This window comes from Myotis yumanensis, unplaced genomic scaffold, assembly GCF_028538775.1.
Source record: "Myotis yumanensis isolate MYYU_CA2020_CCGP unplaced genomic scaffold, mMyoYum1.0.hap1 SCAF_1, whole genome shotgun sequence".
In the NCBI taxonomy this organism is placed as follows: Eukaryota; Metazoa; Chordata; class Mammalia; order Chiroptera; family Vespertilionidae; genus Myotis; species Myotis yumanensis.
The window spans coordinates 186677808-186697619 of NW_027223752.1; the positions used below are offsets into that span (position 1 = coordinate 186677808).

General features: G+C 43.7%; 1 protein-coding gene across 3 annotated transcripts in view; it reads left to right on the top strand.

Moving 5' to 3' along the window:
- The window catches only part of TMEM150C (transmembrane protein 150C), a 101985-nt gene that overhangs the window by 68492 nt on the left and 13681 nt on the right, over positions 1–19812 (top strand). For all 3 annotated transcript variants that reach the window (XM_070409311.1, XM_070409322.1, XM_070409330.1), the window contains exons 2-5: positions 1279–1368; positions 2457–2510; positions 2637–2669; positions 3102–3169. In XM_070409311.1, coding sequence (XP_070265412.1) covers positions 1289–1368; positions 2457–2510; positions 2637–2669; positions 3102–3169 — 235 coding nt within the window. In that variant the 5' untranslated portion in view covers positions 1279–1288. The remainder of the gene's footprint in view (positions 1–1278; positions 1369–2456; positions 2511–2636; positions 2670–3101; positions 3170–19812) is intronic.

The window sequence follows — 19812 nt, forward strand, 5'->3', positions numbered from 1 at the left end:
TGTAAAATCGGTTTCTTTAGCTTTCTGCTTAATGGTCTTCTCCAGCACTGAGGTCAGAGGAGCCGCCTTCCAGCCCCCAGGCTGCTTCTCAGAGTCGGAAATTTCGCCATAGGCCTCTGCCTAGGACAGGACCTCTGCACCCCCAGGGTGCATAAACACACAGGGCTTCCATCAGGCTCCGCTGATCCCGGGCCGGGAGGCCTCTCAGCTCCGCTGATCCCGGGGCCTGAGGTCTCTCGGCTCCGCTGATCCCGGGGCCCTGAGGCCTCTCGGCTCTGCTGATCCCGGGGCCCTGAGGCCTCTCAGCTCCGCTGATCCCTGGGCCAGGAGGCATCTCGGCTCTGCTGATCCCGGGGCTGGGAGGCCTGGCGGATCCGCTGATCCTGGGGCCGGGAAGCCTCGTGGCTCCGCTGATCCCGGGGCCCGGAGGCCTCTCAGCTCCGCTGATCCCGGGGCCCTGAGGCCTCTCGGATCCCCTGATCCCAGGCCCGGGAGGTCTCCCGGCTCTGCTGATCCCCGGGCAGTGAGGCCTCTCTGCTCTGTGGCTTCAGGGCTGTTTGTCTTCGCTCTACCGCTTGGAGCCTGAGTATGCAAATTAACCACCATCTTTTAGCTTCTATAATTGAAACATTGTTTCTTTCGGAGCTGTTGCTTCAGGAGCTCAGAGCCCCGCAGCTGCAGGCAGGAACCTTGGTTTCCTCTATCACTGGGTCAACCAAGCATCCTGTTCTCAGCTGCCTGGCTGCCAGCCGCCATCTTGGTTGGCAGTTAATTTGCATATCGCCCTGATTAGCCAATGGGAATGGTAGCGGTCATACGCTAATTACCATATTTCTCTTTTATTAGATAGGATTCTTGTTACCTAAGCTGTAAACATATGTACATGCTGGACCCATAGATCCATAAATCCATAAATGTTAATAGCACTAAAAGTAGGTTTGACTTTGTCTTTGGTACCTAGTTCTAACACAAAACCTTCTTCTCCAAGTCCTAACCCAAACTCTTTTGTCGTTTCTTAAATACATCGATACTTGTATAAGGATAAGTGTCATAATTAGAAACTTTCCACCAGTTCTCAATGAAGACTCTGGAATATCTGAACTAATACAGGATAATAATCATCCATGTTACCTTGCAAGGACTTCCCATGTAGGTGGTCGTAATGTTGAACCATGGTTTCATAAGATGCACTCTTTTTCAACGAAAGTAAACTTCCTGTCTGTCCTGAATCAGGTACGTTTTTGTCTTTGTTATTAATACCTGTTCATTTTCTTTCAGTGGAACAGGAATGGATGGGAAGAAATTCAGCGTATGGATGTTTTTACCTCTTGTATTTACTTTATTTACTTCGGCTGGATTGTGGATAGTGTGAGTATCCTCTTATTTATTATTTAAGGATTGGAGTGCAATGTAGATAACAATGTGGTTTTGATAGCATATGGAATATCTAGAGCAATGTGTTTATAAACACTTTTAAAAAATGTTTACAAATTCAACCTTGCTGAAGTCCCCATTTCTCTTCCCTTCTTCTGTTACCCAAAGTAGCAAGAGTAATAAATTATGTAAAGCAGGTAGTGAAGAATACTAGACTCTTGTGTTCCCATGTCCTTCCAGTAATGAACATCCTAAACACTGGTGATATGGATTCATTATTTGCAAGATTTGCTAATTTGACACTAACATCCTAAAGATTTTATGACAGTCCAGTTCATAGTCAGGGTGGTTTTTTGTGTGATTAGGTCTGGTATGTTTATAAAATGGGTATCATTACATTGGAAATCTTGTCTTATCACAAAACATTCCCACTCTTGCTTATTTCAATTACTGTTCACTTGTAGAAAATTATTTTAGCCCTAACAGTTTGGCTCAGTGGATAGAGCATCGGTCTGCGGACTGAAAGGTCCCAGGTTCGATTCCGGCCAAGGGCATGTACCTTGGTTGCGGGCACATCCCCAGTAGGAGGTGTGCAGGAGGCAGCTGATCGATGTTTCTCTCTCTTTGATGTTTCTAACTCTCTATCCCTCTCTCTTCCTCTCTGTAAAAAATCAATAAAATATATTTTTTAAAAAAGAAAAATAATTATTTTAGTTCCTTGCAGTTCATTAAGAAAGGTGGAGTGAGAAATTAGGAAATTACAAAATTTGAATTCGAATTTTAGTTTCCCCAAAGCTGTAAGGTCTCATTTCTTTGTTTTCCAGTTTTCAGATTATAATTATTTCCATTAATTTTGGGGATGTTTTGATTAAAGAAATATTATTAAGAATGACATTTGAGCTTCAAAGAACTGTATGATCTAAAGGTAAAAAGCATTAGAGTAAAAGAGCATTTTCCTGGTTAGGGAAAGATAAATAGGATCTAATGTGGTTTGTCTAATAAAACTGGGAAACAAATTATTCTTGTTTTTTTTTTTAAGAAAAGTCTTTGTTTTATAAACTTTTATTGTTCTTCCTTCATAGATACTTTATAGCTGTGGAAGATGACAAAATTTACCCATTAAATTCAGCTGAAAGGTAAGGTTTATCTCTGGGTAATTCATTGTTCACCAATAGACCTAACAAAAACTTTGCAATTGGTGAGGTTAAACTGTGCATAGATGACTATATTTAACGTGAACATCTATGTTTTCTGTTTTCCAGGAAACCTGGTGTGAAGCATGCACCATATATAAGGTAATTTGATAATTCTCTTCTGATCTATGAAAAAGTTACAAGAGGAGTGTCTTAATTTGGGCTACTTACCAAAGTAGAATAGAATGGGTGGCTTATAAGTAACAAATTTATTTCACATAGGCTGGAGGCTAGAAGTCCAAGATGAGAGTGCCAGCATGGTCAGGCCCTGATGAGAGCCCTCTTCTGGGTTATGGACTAGCATCTTCTCACTGTATCCTCACAGGATGGAAAGAGGACGAGAGAGGTCCCTTTTGTAAGGGCACTACTCCCATTCATGAGGGCTCCACCCTCGTGATCTAATTACCCCCAATGGTCCTACCTCCTAATACTACTTTATTGGGAATTAGGATTTCAGCATATGAATTTTAGTCCTTTGTAGAGGGTTATAGACTTTAACACAGTAATAAAAAAAAACATTTCATATTTTTCAAGTATTGCAGGTGATCAACCTCCTGCAAGCTGTGTGTTTAGTCAAGTCATGAACATGGCAGCTTTCCTAGGTAAGAAGATAATAAAGGATGCTTTATGTGCTTTGGTACATTTCTATTTATCTTCAGTTCTCCCAGGCCCATATCAAAAGCATGGCAGGCTTAGTTGATAATTTGGGATCATATCATGGGGAAGCTTTTTGTTTTGAGGGTATCTTTTCTCATAAATCCTTTTATGTTCACCCTGTTTATCTTTCATTTTCTCATCTCTTTATCATCTTTATCATTTCAGTGTACTCTTGGCTTTATTTCTTTTGCTGCATGAAATAATATATTTCACATATCACAAAATCTTGCATGTGAATGTAATATTGTGCAATATTTTTTAAATGCTTTATTTATTTCTTCACTGGCAAAAATGAAAAATGCCTAGTATTTGTGATAAATATTGATGTGTGTAGATACTGTTTTTTAAATTTAAAGGTGATGCTCTCCCCTGTGTCTATCCTATATACATATCAAGCTGGCACATGGATACATAGTTTAAAAAAAAAAAGAAAGAAGTCTGGCTAGTGTTGCTCAGTGGTTGAGCATTGACCCTGAACCAGGAGGCCACAGTTTGATTCCCGATCAGGGCCTGGGCTTTAGGCGCAATCCCTGGTAGGGAGCATGCAGGAGGCAGCCAATCGATGTTTCTATCTTTCCTTCTCCCTTTCTCTCTCTCTGAGATTAATAAAAACATATCCTAATATATAAAAACCCTGGGTCTGTCACTACCTGAGGCTCGACCAGCCGGAAGTTAGTCCTGCAGTCGCAGTGACCCAGCACTGACTGCTGAGGGGTCTGCGAATCAGGCCTGGAGAGAGTCCTAAAGAGAGAAGCAGGGTCTGATCCGTAGCCTCTGTGGCAGCTGTTGATCAGCACTTGCCTCTCTCTTTTTCTCCAGCAGCCCTGCCTCCATTTCTCTCCAGGCCTCCACTAGGGCTACTAATCAGCCCCACCTTTCTGGTCAGTCCCTGTTGATAGGCCCAGAGACACTGACTGGCATAGAAAAATCAGAACCAAATCTAGGTGAAGTGTGAGGAGCCAATGGCTGCCTAGGAGGCAGAGCTTTCGACGCTGACTGGCATAGAAACCTACCAATCAGAACCAAATTGACCAGCAGAGGGGGGCAGTTGGGGGCAGATCAGGCCTGCAGGGGAGGACAGTTGGGGGCGAGATCAGGCCGGCAGGGGAGGGCCATTGGGGGAGAGATCAGGCCGGCAGGGGAGGGCAGTTGGGGGCCATCAGGCCAGCAGGGAGGGCAATTGGGGGTGAGATCAGGCCAGCAGGGGAGGGCAGCTCAGGGCAATCAGGCTGGCAGGAGAGCAGTTAGGTGTTAATCAGGCCAGCAGGGGAGCTGTCAGGGGGTGATCAGGCAGGCAGGCAGGTGAGTGGTTAGGAGCCAGCAGTCCCGGATTGTGGGACTGGGCCTAAACTGAGTCAGACATTCCCCGAGGGGTCCCAGATTGGAGAGGGTGCAGGCTGCATGAGGGACACCCACCCCTAGTGCATGAATTTTGTGTACCAGGCCTCTAGTTTAAAAATAAAAAATAAAGAAAGAAAACTATTATACTCATGTCTGGCCCCAAATCCTCACTTTTTCTTTGGGGCCCAAGACCCTCATTTAATATCTGTTCTCCTTTGTTCCATGAGAGCTTCTATGACCTGGTGGTCCTCTGGGGATTGTGGGAACCAGCCATGCTCCCTCTTCTTTTCCAACCAGCCTTCTCCTCAAGGCCAGGTCTTCCTAGTATCTTTCAGAGGGTCAACCAACTGTCATCATTAGCATGCTGTGGGGGACAGGCCAGTGACAACTGAATATTTCAGCAGTGGTTTTCTGGAAAGGGTTCTTTTGGAAGGTGAGATTTTTCACTCTATGTGAGAGATGAAGGTGATATTATTACTGAGGAAGTATTCAGCCTTTTTGGCATCTGTCTTCCTAAGAGGTGACCTGTTATTTCATCTAAGTACAAACCCCCCCACCCCACCCAAAATATTTCTACTCACCTTTTTTGGTTTGGCTTTTTATTTTTAATTTTTATTTATATTAAATTTATTGGGGTGACATTGGTTAATTGTTAGGGTCCAACCCCAGCAGGTCCAGGGGTCCCCAAAGGTGTGGATGGAGTCGGCGAAGAGTGAAGGACACGGAGACAGCGTTCAGTTGATCATCATAGCAAGGTTCTCCAGCCAGGTTCTGTAGCCAGGTTCTCCATCCAGGTTCTGTGTAGGTTCTCCAGCCAGGTTCTGTCCAGGATCTCCAGCCAAGTTCTGTCCTTTATTGTCTTGTTACATCTGTATTTATACCAGTTGATTTTAATCCTGTCAATTTCTATTCCAAAGGTTAGGGCGTTTCTTATCTCCATTCCAGGGAGTAAAGATTATGTAGCTTAAGGGTGATTGTTCATAGTTAAAGTGATTAACTACCCGCCTGGCATTTAATTAAGGGGTTTTATTCCCTCCCTAACTTCAGGGAAAAATCCCTACCTGGGGAAACAACCTTTCTCGGAGAGGTGACCTTGGTTAAAACACATAGAGCCAAGAAGGTGAGCAAACATATTAAGAACAGTATGCCATATACACCAGGTCCCTTGAAACATATGCCGTGCAGATGTTTCTTCCCTGCAGCGACTGTGTCAAGCAGCAAGGATGGACCGGCTTCCGGCAGTTAATATGGTTGTACAGGTTTTAGGTGTAGGTTTCTACGTTACAAGATCTGTATATTGCACTGTGTGCCCACCACTCAAAGTCAATTCTTCTCCCATCACCATATATTAGAACCTCTTACATCCCCTACCCACTTCCCTCTGGCAACCACCACACTGCTGTTTGTGTCCATGAGTTTTAGTTTTATATCCCACATATGAGTGAAATCATATGGTTCTTAGCTCAATTCACTCTTAACATGTTCTTTTCTTTTTTTTCTTTTTTTTTTTATTAACTAAGATGTCTTTATTTTTTTGTGTGATTAATCACTATGCTTTAATTATGTTCAATTTGTAACAATGAAATTGGGGGTCACCACAACATGAGGAACTGTATTAAAGGGTCACAGCATTAGGAAGGTTGAGACCACTGGTCTAAGGTTTATTTCTACCTCAATTGCTAGCCCCTACCCAGCCTGGTCCTGGTCTGGGCTTGGGCAGGAGGCAAACAACTGATGTGTTTCTCTCACATCGATTATTTCTGTCTTTCCCTCTCTCCCCCACTCTCTCTAAACATCAATGGGAAAATATCCTCGGGTGAGGATTAAAAAAACAAACAAAGGTGGGTAACCTTGTCAGAAGGTCAAATCTTCAAAGTGCATGCAAGCTGCTCCTCCCAGGGCGTCCGGACTGAATGTTCCTGAGCATCTCCAGGAAGGCCTGCGGGGATGGTGCCTCCACATTCTGGAAGGTGTTCTGGACTCTGCCGAACAGGATGAAGTATCTCTCCTTCCGAGAGATGAACCCGAAGTGGTTCTCATCGAACAAGATGAAGACTCCAGGGCAGCGCCTGGGTGGGGTGAGCCATATGAGGAGTTGGGTAAGGCAAATGAGGTAACATTGTGCACAGCATAGAAACACATCCTGCAGGTTCCCGGGTAGCTCTCATCTCTTGGGAGCACGACCACAGGCAGAACAAATGGAACAGGCTGCTCCTCTGAAGCTGCAGCCCTGGACTCCCCGACGCTGGGCTGGGCAGGGCTCTGCCAGCCATGGCCCTCACTTTCCTCAGTCCCGTCTTCTTGCTGCTGCTGCTGCTGCTGCTGCTCCCGGATCACCTGCTTGTCAATCTCCTGGACCACGAGGGAGAGCTCGTCGAAGTCGCGGAAGAACTCACCATCTGGCAGCTGGATGCGGCGCATGAGGTGGATCTCTAACATCCCCATGGAGTCTCCCGTGATCTTCGTGACCCTGGCATACTTCCCATGGAAGCTGAGCATGGCAATCTTTAGGCCTAGGCTATCGTATCTGCATTGGAAGAGGCCTGGCCTGATGAGGTCGTCCGGGTGGCTCGAGGGGAGGTAGACGCGGCGGTAGGTCAGCCAGTCATACCGCTGTCTGTCTTCAAACACCAGCAGAATCCGTTCTCCCCTAAGCCGCGTTGGTGAATCCGTTCGGTGGTCTCTCTTGATCCACTCGATGCTGAACCTGTCCTTCCGAATCTGCATGAGGCGGCTGTGGGAAAAGCTGTAGAAGTCGTCCATGTACTCCACCGTGGCTGATTTCCTCTCCGTCAGGCGAATTCTAAACGAGGGCTCGAATTGCATTGGGCCATCCACATGGGTGTTAAGGGAAGGCACGCACGTCCAACCAGTAATGCATAAGCCATCCACCGCTACATTCAGCAGTCTTCTATAGTCATGATCTAGCTGCCACAAATCCAAAATGTTTCTGTATGGGTGGAACAGCTTCGCATAGACTTCTCGATAAGACATACCCATCATCTCTGGTTTCTGCAAGGTTTCAGGAACTCCAAACTCCTCCCGGCAGCGCCTTCTCCAGATGCTGTCCATGTGCAGGATGTGGTGGAATTTGGTGCAGACCTGGGCCAGGCTGGGCAGGTCGGTGCCGGGAACCCAGGCGAAGATCTCCACCAGCATCTTCACCGGCAGGTCCTGCAGCGAGCAGTGCGGGGGCGGCGGGGGCAGCATGGGGCTGGCGATTCCTCCACTCCCCGCACAGCACCCCGCTGCCGCCTCCCCCTCGACGTGCTTTTCTGCCAGGGCTGGCTTGCCATTGGCCGCTGCCGTCTCAGCTGGGGCGTGGCACTCCTGAAGACACCGACATCCCCGCAAAGAGCCCACGCCGCAGAGGCCAGCGCACCCCTCCATGCCTCCATGCTTAACAGCCACCAAGTGTGGGCCGCCGCCCCTCCGCAGGGTTTTAAACTGGCTGGGTCCTCCCTAGAGTCCAGCCATGCCCCCCAGGGCCTAGCCACGCCCCCTCAGAGAGGAGCCAATTGTAGGACTTTATTTTTTTTTATTGTTTTATTGCTTAAAGTATTACAAAGAGTATTCCATATGTCTCCTTTTTTTCCCGCCCTTAACAGTCCCCCGGCCTCCCCTACCCCCCAGTGTTTTAGTCCATTGGTTATGCTTATATGCATGCATACAAGTCCTTCGGTTGATCTCTTACCCCCCCTTACCCCCCCTCCCCCCCGCCTCCCAACCCCCCCCCCCCCCCCACCTCGCCTCCCGCCCCTCAACCCTCCCCGGCTTTCCCGCTGTAGTTTGACAGTCTGTTCCAGGCAGCTCTGCCTCTGTATCTATTTTTGTTCATAAGTTTATAATGGTCTTTATTATCCATGAGTGAGTGAGATCATGTGGTGTTTTTCCTTCATTGACTGGCTTATTTCACTTAGCATAATGCTCTCCAGTTCCATCCATGCTGCTGCAAATGGTAAGAGTTCCTTCTTTTTTACAGCAGTATAGTATTCCATCGTGTAGATGTACCAGAGTTTTCTAATCCATTCATCTACTGATGGGCACTTAGGCTGTTTCCAGATCTTAGCTATGGTGAATTGTGCTGCTATGAACATATGGGTGCATATATCCTTTCTGATTGGTGTTTCTGGTTTCCTGGGATATATTCCTAGAAGTGGGATCACAGGGTCAAATGGGAGTTCCATTTTTAGTTTTTTGAGGAAACTCCATACTGTGTTCCATAGTGGCTGCACCAGTCTGCATCCCACCAGCAGTGCACGAGTGTTCCTTTTTCTCCACATCCTCTCCAGCACTTGTCGTTTGTGGATTTGTTGATGATAGCCAGTCTGACAGGTGTGAGATGGTACCTCATTGTTGTTTTGATTTGCATCTCTCAGATGATTAGTGACTTTGAGCATGTTTTCATATGTCTCTTGGCTTTCTGAATGTCCTCTTTGGAGAGGTGTCTATTTAGGTCCTTTGCCCATTTTTTGATTGGATCGTTTATCTTCCTTTTGTTAAGTTGTATGAGTTCCCTATAAATTTTGGAGATTAGGCCCTTATCAGATAGAACATTGGCAAATATGTTTTCCCATGCAGTGGGCTTTCTTGTTGTTTTGTTGATGGTTTCTTTTGCTGTGCAGAAGCTTTTTATTTTGATGTACTCCCATTTGTTTATTTTCTCTTTAGTTTCCAATGCCCTAGGATCTGTATCGGTGAAGAAATTGCTTCGGCATATGTCTGAGATTTTGTTGCCTTTGGATTCTTCTAGTATTTTTATGGTTTCCCGTCGTACATTTAAGTCCTTTATCCATTTTGAGTTTATTTTTGTGTATGGTGTAAATTGGTGGTCTAGTTTCATTTTCTTGCATGTATCTGTCCAATTTTCCCAACACCATTTATTGAAGAGACTATTTTGACTCCATTGTATGTTCTTGCCTCCTTTGTCAAATATTAATTGAGCATATTGGTTCGGACCAATTTCTGGGCTCTCTATTCTATTCCATTGATCTATACATCTGTTCTTGTGCCAATACCAGGCAGTTTTGAGAACAGTGGCTTTGTAATACAGCTTGATATCTGGTATTGAGATCCCACCTACTTTGTTCTTTCTCAGGATCGCTGCAGCTATTTGGGGTCTTTTTTTATTCCAGATGAATTTTTGGAGAGTTCGTTCTAGATCTGTGAAATATGCCGTTGGTATTTTAATGGGAAGTGCATTGAATTTATAGATTGCTTTGGGTAGTGTGGACATTTTAATGATGTTGATTCTACCAATCCAAGAACGTGGTATGTTCTTCCATCTGTTTATGTCTTCCTCTATCTCTTTTTTTCAACATCCTGTAGTTTTCTGAGTAGAGGTCTTTTACCTCTTTAGTTAAGTTTATTCCTAGGTAGCTTAATTTTTTTGGTGCGATGATAAATCGGATTGTTTTTTTAGTATCTCTTTCTGTAAGTTCACTATTGTTGTATAGAAATGCCATAGATTTCTTGGCGTTAATTTTGTATCCTGCTACATTGCCGAATTCATTTATTAAGTCTAATAGTTTTTTGATGGAGTCTTTAGGGTTTTTTATGTATAATATCATGTCATCTGCAAATAAGGACAGTTTTACTTCTTCTTTTCCAATTTGGATGCCTTTTATTTCTTCTTCTTGTCTAATTGCAATGGCTAATACTTCCAGTACTATATCGAACAGGAGTGGTGAGAGTAGGCATCCCTGTCTTGTTCCTGTTCTTAGGGGAAATGGTGTTAGTTTTTGTCCATTGAGTATGATGTTGGCTGTGGGTTTGTCATATATGGCTTCTATTATGTTGAGGTATGATCCTTCTATTCCCACCTTGCTGAGAGTTTTTATCAAAAATGGGTGTTGGATTTTGTCGAATGCTTTTTCTGCATTAATTGATATGACCATGTGGTTTTTTTCTTTCAATTTGTTTATGTGATGTATCACGTTTATTGATTTGTGGATATTGTACCATCCTTGCATCCCTGGGATAAATCCTACTTGGTCATGGTGTATGATCTTTCTGATGTACTGCTGGATCCGATTTGCTAAGATTTTGTTGAGGATTTTGGCATCTATGTTCATGAGGAATATTGGCCTGTAATTCTCTTTCATTGTGTTGTCTTTACCTGGTTTTGGTATTAGGGCGATGCTGGCTTCATAGAATGAGCTTAAAAGTGTTCCTTCCTCTTGGATTTTTTGTAGTAGTCTGAGGAGGATAGGTTTTAGTTCTTCCTTGAATGTTTGGTAAAACTCCCCTGTGAAGCCGTCTGGTCCTGGGCTTTTGTTTGCTGGAAGCTTTTTGATGACCGCTTCAATTTCTTCTATAGTTATTGGCCTGTTGAGATTTTTAGATTCTTCCTGATTGAGTTTTGGAATGCTGTATTTTTATAGGAATATGTCCATTTCCTCCAGGTTATCTAATTTGTTGGAGTAGAGTTGTCCATAGTATTTTTTAACAATCATTTGTATTTCTGTGGGGTCTGTTGTTATTTCGCCTCTATCATTTCTGATTTTGTTTATTTGGGTTCTCTCTTTGCTTCTTGGTGAGCCTGGCTAGAGGTTCATCAATCTTGTTTATCCTTTCAAAGAACCAGCTCTTGGTTTCATTGATTTTATATATTGTTTTTTTGGTCTCTATGTCATTTATTTCTGCTCTAATCTTTATTATCTCCTTCCTTCTGCTCACTCTGGGCTTTTCTTGTTGCTCTCTTTCTAATTCTTTGAGTTGTAAAGTCAGATGATTTACTATCATTTTTTCTTGTTTTTTGAGATAGGCCTGTAGAGCTATAAACTTCCCTCTCAGGATTGCTTTCATTGTGTCCCATAGGTTTTGGATTGTTGTGTTTTCATTGTCATTAGTTTCCAGGTTGTTTTTAATTTCTTCTTTGTTCTCATTGGTAACCTAATCAATATTTAATAACATGCTACTCAGCTTCCAAGTGTTTGAGTATTTTGGGTTGTTTTTATTGTAGTTTATTTCTAATATTATGCCATCATGGTCTGAGAAGATGCTTGGTATGATTTCAATCTTCTTGAATTTGAGGATACTTTGTTTGTGACCCAATATGTGGTCTATTTTTTATTATGTCCCATGAGTCCTTGAGAAGAATGTATATTCCGTGGCTTTGGGGTGAAGTGTTCTGAAGATGTCAATTAAGTCCATCTGATCTAGTGGGTCATTTAGGATTGCTGTTTCTTTGCTGATTGTTTGTCTAGAGCAGCCGTGGGCAAACTACGGCCCGCGGGCCGGATCCGGCCCGTTTGAAATGAATACAACTAAAAAAAAAAAGACCTTACCCTTTTATGTAATGATGTTTACTTTGAATTTATATTAGTTCACACAAACACTCCATCCATGCTTTTGTTCCGGCCCTCTGGTCCAGTTTAAGAACCCATTGTGGCCCTCGAGTCAAAAATTTTGCCCACCCCTGGTCTAGAGGATTTATCCAGTGATGTCAGTGGTGTATTAAAGTCCCCTACTATGATTGTATTGTTGTCGATCTCTCCTTTGATATCTTCCAGGAGTTTGTTTTTTTTTATGTATTTGGGTGCTCCTGCATTGGGTGCATATATGTTTATCAGGGTTATATCTTCTTGTTGTATTGATCCCTTTAGTATTATGAAGTGGCCTTCCTTATCTCTTGTTATGGCCTTCACTTTGAGGTCTGTTTTGTCTGATATAAGTATTGCTACCCCAGCTTTCTTTTCCTTTCCATTTGCCTGGAAGATATTTTTCCATCCCTTCACTTTCAGTCTGTGTGAGTCCCTTCTAATGAGGTGGGTCTCTTGTAGACAGCAAATGTATGGGTCATGTTTTTTTATCCATTCAGCCACTCGATGTCTTTTGGTTGGAGCATTTAGTCCATTTACGTTTAAAATTATTATTGAAAGGTACTTGTTTGTAGCCATTTCTTTTTTTGTGTGGCTGTTTTCTTTCTGAGCTTTTTATTTCTTCTTTTTACACCAGTCCCTTTAGCATTTCTTGCATTGCTGGCTTGGTGGTGATAAACTCCCTTAGCCTTTTTCTGTCTATGAAGCTTCTTATTTCCCCTTCAATTTTGAATGATAGCCTTGCTGGATAGAGTATTCTTGGATTCAGTCCTTTGCTTTGCATCACTTTGTAAATTTCTGTCCATTCTTTTCTGGCCTGATGTGTTTCTGTTGAGAAATCATTTGATAATCTAATGGGAGATCCCTTGAATGTAACTTTCCATCTCTCTCTTGCAGCCTTTAAGATTCTCTCTTTGTCCTGAACATTTGCCATGGTAATTATGATGTGTCTTGGTGTGGGTCTTTTCGGGTTCACCTTGTTTGGGACTCTCTGTGCTTGTGTGATTTTTTTCTTTCCCACCTCTCGGAAGTTTTCTGATATCATTTCTTCAAATAGGTTTTCTAACCCTTGTTCCTCTTTCTGTTGTTCTGGCACCCCTATTATTCGTATATTGTTTTGTTTCATGTTGTCCCATAGCTCCCTTAGGCTCTCCTCCTGTCTTTTAAATTTTTTCTCCAATTGCTGTTCAGTTTGGGTGTGTTTTGTTTCCCTGTCTTCTAATTCGCTAATTTGGTCCTCCGCTTCTCCTAGTCTACTGTTGAAACTTTCAATGGTGTTTCTTATTGCAGCTATATCACTCTTCATTTCTTCTTGGTTCTTACATAATTTATTGATTTTTTTCATCTGTTTCTTCTTGCTTCTTGCATAAGTTGTTGATTTTTTCCTCCATCCGGTTTATGCACTCTAGGACCCTTAATCTGAATTCTTTTTCTATCATGTTGCATGCCTCTGTATCACTTAGCTGCTTTTCTGGTGAGTCTTCCTTTTCTTTCCTTTGGGGGTTTCTTTGTCTACCCATATTTGATCGTACCACCATATCTAGATGTTGAGTCGTTCAGTGGCTGCTCCTTGGGTGGCAGTGGCTCCTCAGGCTGTGGTTGCTCCTCAAGGCGGTTGTGGTAGCAGCTGCTTCTCAGTTGGTAGCAGCTCCTCTGGTGGGTGCTGTTCACAGTTGTGGTGGCTCCTCTGGCTGGTGGGGGGAAGCTTCACACACAGCTGCTGTTCCTCAGACAGAGGGTGTGGTGATCAGGAGGCTGCTGTTCCTTGGATGGGGACAGGCTACACAAGCAGCTGCTACTCCTTCGAATTGTTACTTTTAATCTCTTAAGCGGCCTCAGGGTAAGGTGTTTTCCAATAGGGTGTGTCAACTGTCTTCCCCCCAGGCAAGGCAGATGTCTATACCCCCAGGCAAGGCAGATGTCTATCCCCCCAGGCAAGGCAGATGTCTATGTGGCTGTGTGAGGGAATGACTGAGCTGAGGAGACTTGGGTGTCTGCCTTCTGAGCTCTAAGTCCCCAGTGCTGGCTTCTGCTCTCACAGCTCCAGTCCACTTCACCCTCCCTCTGCCAGAGCACAAGGTGGGTGGCTCCACAGGGAATGTTTGTGCCTTGGCCCTTTAAGAGGGTGCCTGAACTTTCAGCTGCCACTCCCTGGCAGACAGCACCCCACTGCTTTTCACAGCTTGATGTTATGTGGATACCTTCCTCAGTTTGGTGCTCTCTGCTGGGGAGCCCAGCTCCAGGATTAGATCCCAGAATTCTCAGTGGCACCTCCCCCACATCCACCACCGGCTGAGATATCTCTCTGGGACTTCAGTTCCCCACTGTGGGTCACGTCTCTGCCCCTCCTACCAGTCTCTATGCCAGCTCCACCTTCGGTCCTTGGGTATCAGGGTTCTCTCCTGTGAGTTTTCCATTGATTATTCAGGAAGCCTTCTTGTATTTCAGTTGTAATTCCAACTTGTTCCTGGGAGCATGACCATGCAGCATCCTCCTACTCTGCCATCATTTTTAATCTCCCTCTTTTTTTTTCTAAATATATTTTAATTGATTTCAGAGACAAAGAGAGAGGGAAAGAGAGAGATAGAAACATCAATGATGAGAGAGAATCATTGATTGGCTGCCTCCTGCACGCCCCACACTGGGGCCGTGCCCTGACCGGGAACCAAACCATGACCTCCTGGTTCATAGGTCAACGCTCAACCACTGAGCCATGCTGGCTGGGCTTAACGTGTTCTTTTTTAATGTTTGCTATAAGAAAAGGGAAAACTTGTAGGCCTTATTGGAAAATCAAGGTAGAGGGTTGCTCCAACATGCAACCCAGGCAGAATGTTAGCTCAGAGGGTTCAAAAAGTGAGAAACACGGATAACGTGCCTGTGAGGCCCAAGAGGCCTCTCTTGAACCTGTGAGGGGCTTGTCTACGGTTAGTGAGATTGCCCCTGAAGCCAGCCTTTCCCTGTGCAGGCTTCCCAAGGCACGTCCCATTCTTCGAACAGGCAGTGTCTGAGGGCAGGAACTGCTCTGCCAGCTCTAAGGAGAAGGTTAGAGTGAGTTGCTGATCTTTAATGAAGCTCCTGGGCCCGTCCTTGACCCTTGGGTTTTGTCTTCAGTGCCTTCACTCGGAGTTGCCAGGAGCTTTATACTTGCCCTTTTTTTCTACTCTTGACACTACTCTTCTGAAAAGATCTAATCAACTTAGTCGTACCAAGGCATACAGGACTGCTAAGGAGATATTTGCATTTAATAGAGCACAAAGCCCCGAGAGTGCATCTTCCATTGCGGTGTTAGAGACCTTTCCCAACCCCTCTGCAATCACACCGTGTAGGCTGCAGGTGGGTACCTACTCATATGAGTATCCCCACAGGTGCAATAATAACAATAATTAATGACTGTCATTTAGATTCCAGGCACAATGCTGTGAGCTTTGCAAATGCTACCTCATCCAATCATGATGCAGAGGAAGGTGCCCTTATAGAAAAAGCTGTCACATCTGTCTGTCCTCCATTGGGCTTTAAAGAAACAAATGAACACGTTGGAAGTCACATACTGTTTCCTTCATATCCTTAAGAAAAATCAGCTATTTCCCAGTAGTCCTTAGTGTATCATCTAAAAAATACCAGTTTGAACAGCTCACAAATGTATCCCGTTATAAAGCTATGATTAACTAGTTATAAAAGCATTTCCAAAAACAAAGTAATGAAAACCAGTTCCTCTCTTCCAGATGACACTCATCACTACCCGTCCTTCCCCATTCCACCAAGGAGCAATGAAGTTTTTACTAGCTTTCCTGCTCTAAAGCATTGCAGCATCCGGTGTTTATTCTTTATTGTCTTTCATCATTTTTAGGGCCATCTGGTAGACACAAGACTGATTATGGTTAGTGTTCAGTGGGAGTAAACCAACAATTATTTATTTATCAATGCTGGGGGTGAAAGTTCGTTTACTGATGATTCTTGCTTGGAACCATGGCTCCCCAGGCTCATCCTGTTCAACCTCAGACTATTACCTTAGATGACATACATGACTTTAAGAAACAGCCCCCACTGCCTATAAGTAACTGCTTTTTGTCAGCTGCATCCTATATAATAAAAGGCTAATATGCAAATCAACTGAACTGTGGAATGACAGGTTGCTATGGCACTCACTGACCACCAGGGGGAAGATGCTCAATGCAGGAGCTGCCCCCTAGTGGTCAGTGCATTCCCACAGGGAGAGTGCTGCTCAGCCAGAAGCCTGGCTCACAGCTGGTGAGCACAGCAGCGGTGGCGGGAGCCTCTCCTGCCTCCGCAGCAGCGCTAAAGATGTCCGACTGACAGCTTAGGCAAGCTGTCAGTCAGACATCCCCCAAGGGCTCCTGGACTGCGAGAGGGTGCAGGCTGGGCTGAGGGACCAATACCCCCCACCCCCAAGTGCACAAATTTTGTGCACTGGGCCTCTAGTAGATTATAATTTACAATCTACAAATGAGCTGGTGTAGTATTGATTAAAACTAGTTACCAAATATCTTTTATCTTTTTGATGGACTAATCGAAGATCAAATGCTCAATTATTTTCTTTACCGAATGAGTTATGCTCTTTGTCCTCAGTCAACACTTTATTTCTCCTGGGGAAGGGGGAGATATTTAAGGCAAAGTTCTTTTCTTTGGTGTGTTTTTTTTGTTGTTGTTGTTGTTAATCCTTACCCGAGGATATTTTTCCTTTGACTTTTAGAGAGAGTGGAAGTGGGGAGGGAGACAGAGAGAGAGAGAGAGAGAGAGAGAGAGAAGCATCGATGTGAAAGAGATACATCAATTGGTTGCCTCACACATGCACCCCAACCAGGGTCAGGGATTGAACCTGCAACCTAGGTATGTACCCTTGACCTGAATTGAACCCAGGACTCTTCAGTCCATGGGCTAATGCTCTATCCACTATGCCAAACCAGCTAAGGCTAAGACAAATTTCTTAAAGGGAATATTATTTTCTGCCCTGGAGAGGTTTCCAGGTTAAAGCTAATCACTGAATGACTTCAGTCACCTAAAAGCAGCCACTCTCCCTGCTTCAGCCAAAGCATCTTGATTGCCACATTCTACTGCAGTCATAAAGAGGAATCATTGATGCATAAACAGTAGAACTAAGCCAAACAAAAAGAACTTGGCTAGGTCCCAATTTAGCACGGCAGTGAAGAGTTGTTCTTTTGAATTAAATTTTAAGAACCCAATCAGCCTCAAATTTTTAAAAAAATAGTGAAGAACATAAGCAATGTAAAAATATTTGTGGCCCTAACCGGTTTGGCTCAGTGGATAGAGCGTCAGCCTGCGGACTCAAGGGTCCCAGGTTCGAATCTGGTCAAGGGCATGTACCTTGGTTGCCGGCACATCCCCAGTAGGGGGTGTGCAGGAGGCAGCTGATTGATGTTTCTCACTCATCGATGTTTCCAACTCTCTATTCCTCTTCCTTCCTCTCTGTAGAAAATCTAAAATATATATATTTTTTAAATTGTGTTCTTTTACACTAGGGCAGTGGATCCCAACCCTGGCTACACATTAGAATCACCTGGGAATCTTTTTAAAATCCTGATTTCTGGGCCTCATCCTCTGGAAATTCTGTTTCTTTGTTATAGGGTGGGGCCACAACATTAGTAACAAAGAAACAGAATTTCTGGAGGATGAGGCCCAGAAATCAGGATTTTAAAAAGATTCCCAGGTGATTCCAATGTGCAGCCAAGGTTGAGAACCACTGCACTAGAGAAATTAAATGGGAGACACCTGTAGGACAAAGGATTATTCTAAACACCAAAAACAACAGGAGGGTGGGTTTTAAAAATCTTGTCTAAAACTGTTGATAAAATCTAAAATTTTTAATGAAACTAAAACTTGGTGAGCATATATCAAGATTGCTCTGAAATTGCCCAACTGCCCAGAAGCCTTTTTAAAGAAGGTATAATTAAACCACTGCTTGGTTGGAAATGAACTTTGTTACAGATGGGTCGAGTCTGCTTCCCTTTAAGCCTAATTATTTCCACCTAGAATTCACCTAGAGTCTGCTCTAAAAGGAAGTTATACCCCATCTGAGAGGGTTAATAATGGAATCGATAGGTTAAAAGGGCAAAGTGTGGGTTGAGAATGCAATTCTGGAAGTTCAGAGTGTTGGGTTGAGTTCCTGTCTTCAAGTAGGTTTCTGTTTCCTGCTCAATTTCATCGTCTGTTCATGACAAGATAATTTTTATCATCCCTATGGGAAGGCTGGCAATGCTGAGACCAAGAGACAGATACATGTCCCATTTTAATAGGAGAGAAACAGGCAAGTCAGAGAATGGCCCTCCACTCTTCTTTTTTTTTTTTAATTAAATCTTTATTGTTCAGATTATTACAGTTGTTCCTCTTTTTTCCCCCCATAGCTCCCTTCCACCCGGTTCCCACCCCACCCTCTGCCCTTACCCGCCCCCCTCTATCCTCATCCATAGGTGTATGATTTTTGTCCAGTCTCTTCCCACACCCCCCACAACCCTTCCACCCCGAGAATAGTCAGTCCACTCCCTTTGTATGCCCCTGATTCTATTATATTCACCAGTTTATTTTGTTCATCAGATTATTTATTCACTTGATTTTTAGATTCACTTGTTGATAGATGTGTATTTGTTGTTCATAATTTGTATCTTTACCTTTTTCTTCTTCCTCCTCTTCTTAAAGGATACCTTTCAGAATGTCATATAATACTGGTCTGGTGGTGATGAACTCCTTTAGCTTTTCCTTATCTGTGAAGCTCTTTATCTGACCTTCAATTCTGAATGATAGCTTTGCTGGGTAAAATAGTCTTGGTTGTAGGTTCTTGGTATTCATCACTTTGAATATTTCTTGCCACTCCCTTCTGGCCTGCAAAGTTTCTGTTGAGAAATCAGCTGACATTCGTATGGGTACTCCCTTGTAGGTAACTGACTTTTTTTCTCTTGCTGCTTTTAAGATTCTCTCTTTGTCTTTTGCTCTTGGCATTTTCATTATGATGTGTCTTGGTGTGGTCCTCTTTGGATTCCTTTTGTTTGGGGTTTTCTGCGCTTCCTGGACTTGGAAGTCTATTCCTTTTACCAGGCAGGGGAAGTTTTTTGTCATTACTTCTTCAAATAGGTTTTCAATATCTTGCTCTCTCTCTTCTTCTGGCACCCCTATAATTCAGATGTTGGTACACTTGAAGTTGTCCCAGAGGCTCCTTACACTATCTTCATATTTTTGGATTCTTTTTTCTTTTTTCTTTTCCGGTTGGGTGTTTTTTGCTTCTTCGTATTTCAGATCCTTGACTTGATTCTTGCGATCCTCTAGTCTGCTGTTGAAAGTCTGTATGATATTCTTTATTTCAGTCAGTGTATGCTTAATTTCTAGTTGGTCCTTTTTCACAACCTTGAGGGTCTCACTAGACTTATTGAGGACCTCATTAAATTTATCAGCGGTCTCACTAGATTTCTTGAGTGTCTCACTAAATTTATCGGCGGTTTCTAGAAAATTCTTGAAAAACCTTATAACCGTGGTTTTGAATTCTATATCCAGTAGTTTGCTTTCCTTCATTTCTGTCATTTGTGATCTGTTTCTTTGTCTCCACATTTTTTATGCTTCCCTGTGTTGATAGAGTGGCTTTCTGTGCTAGGTGTCCTATAGGGCCCAGTGGCTCAGCCTCCCCAATTACCTGAGATGGACACCCCCTGTGGGCTTTGTGCACAGTCTTGTTGTAGTTAAGCCTTGATTGTTGTAGGTATCACTGGGAGGAATTGACCTCCAGGCCAATTGGCTGTGAGAATCAGCTGTGTCTACAGTGGGAGAAGTTCTGTGCTGGAGACACCCTTCTGGGGCAAGACTTGCTTCAGTGGGGCTTTAGTGCTCACTGAGTCTTCCCCCTGAGTGTGTCCTTTATGGATCTGAGGAGTTGTAATCTGGATGGTCCCACTCTGACCACT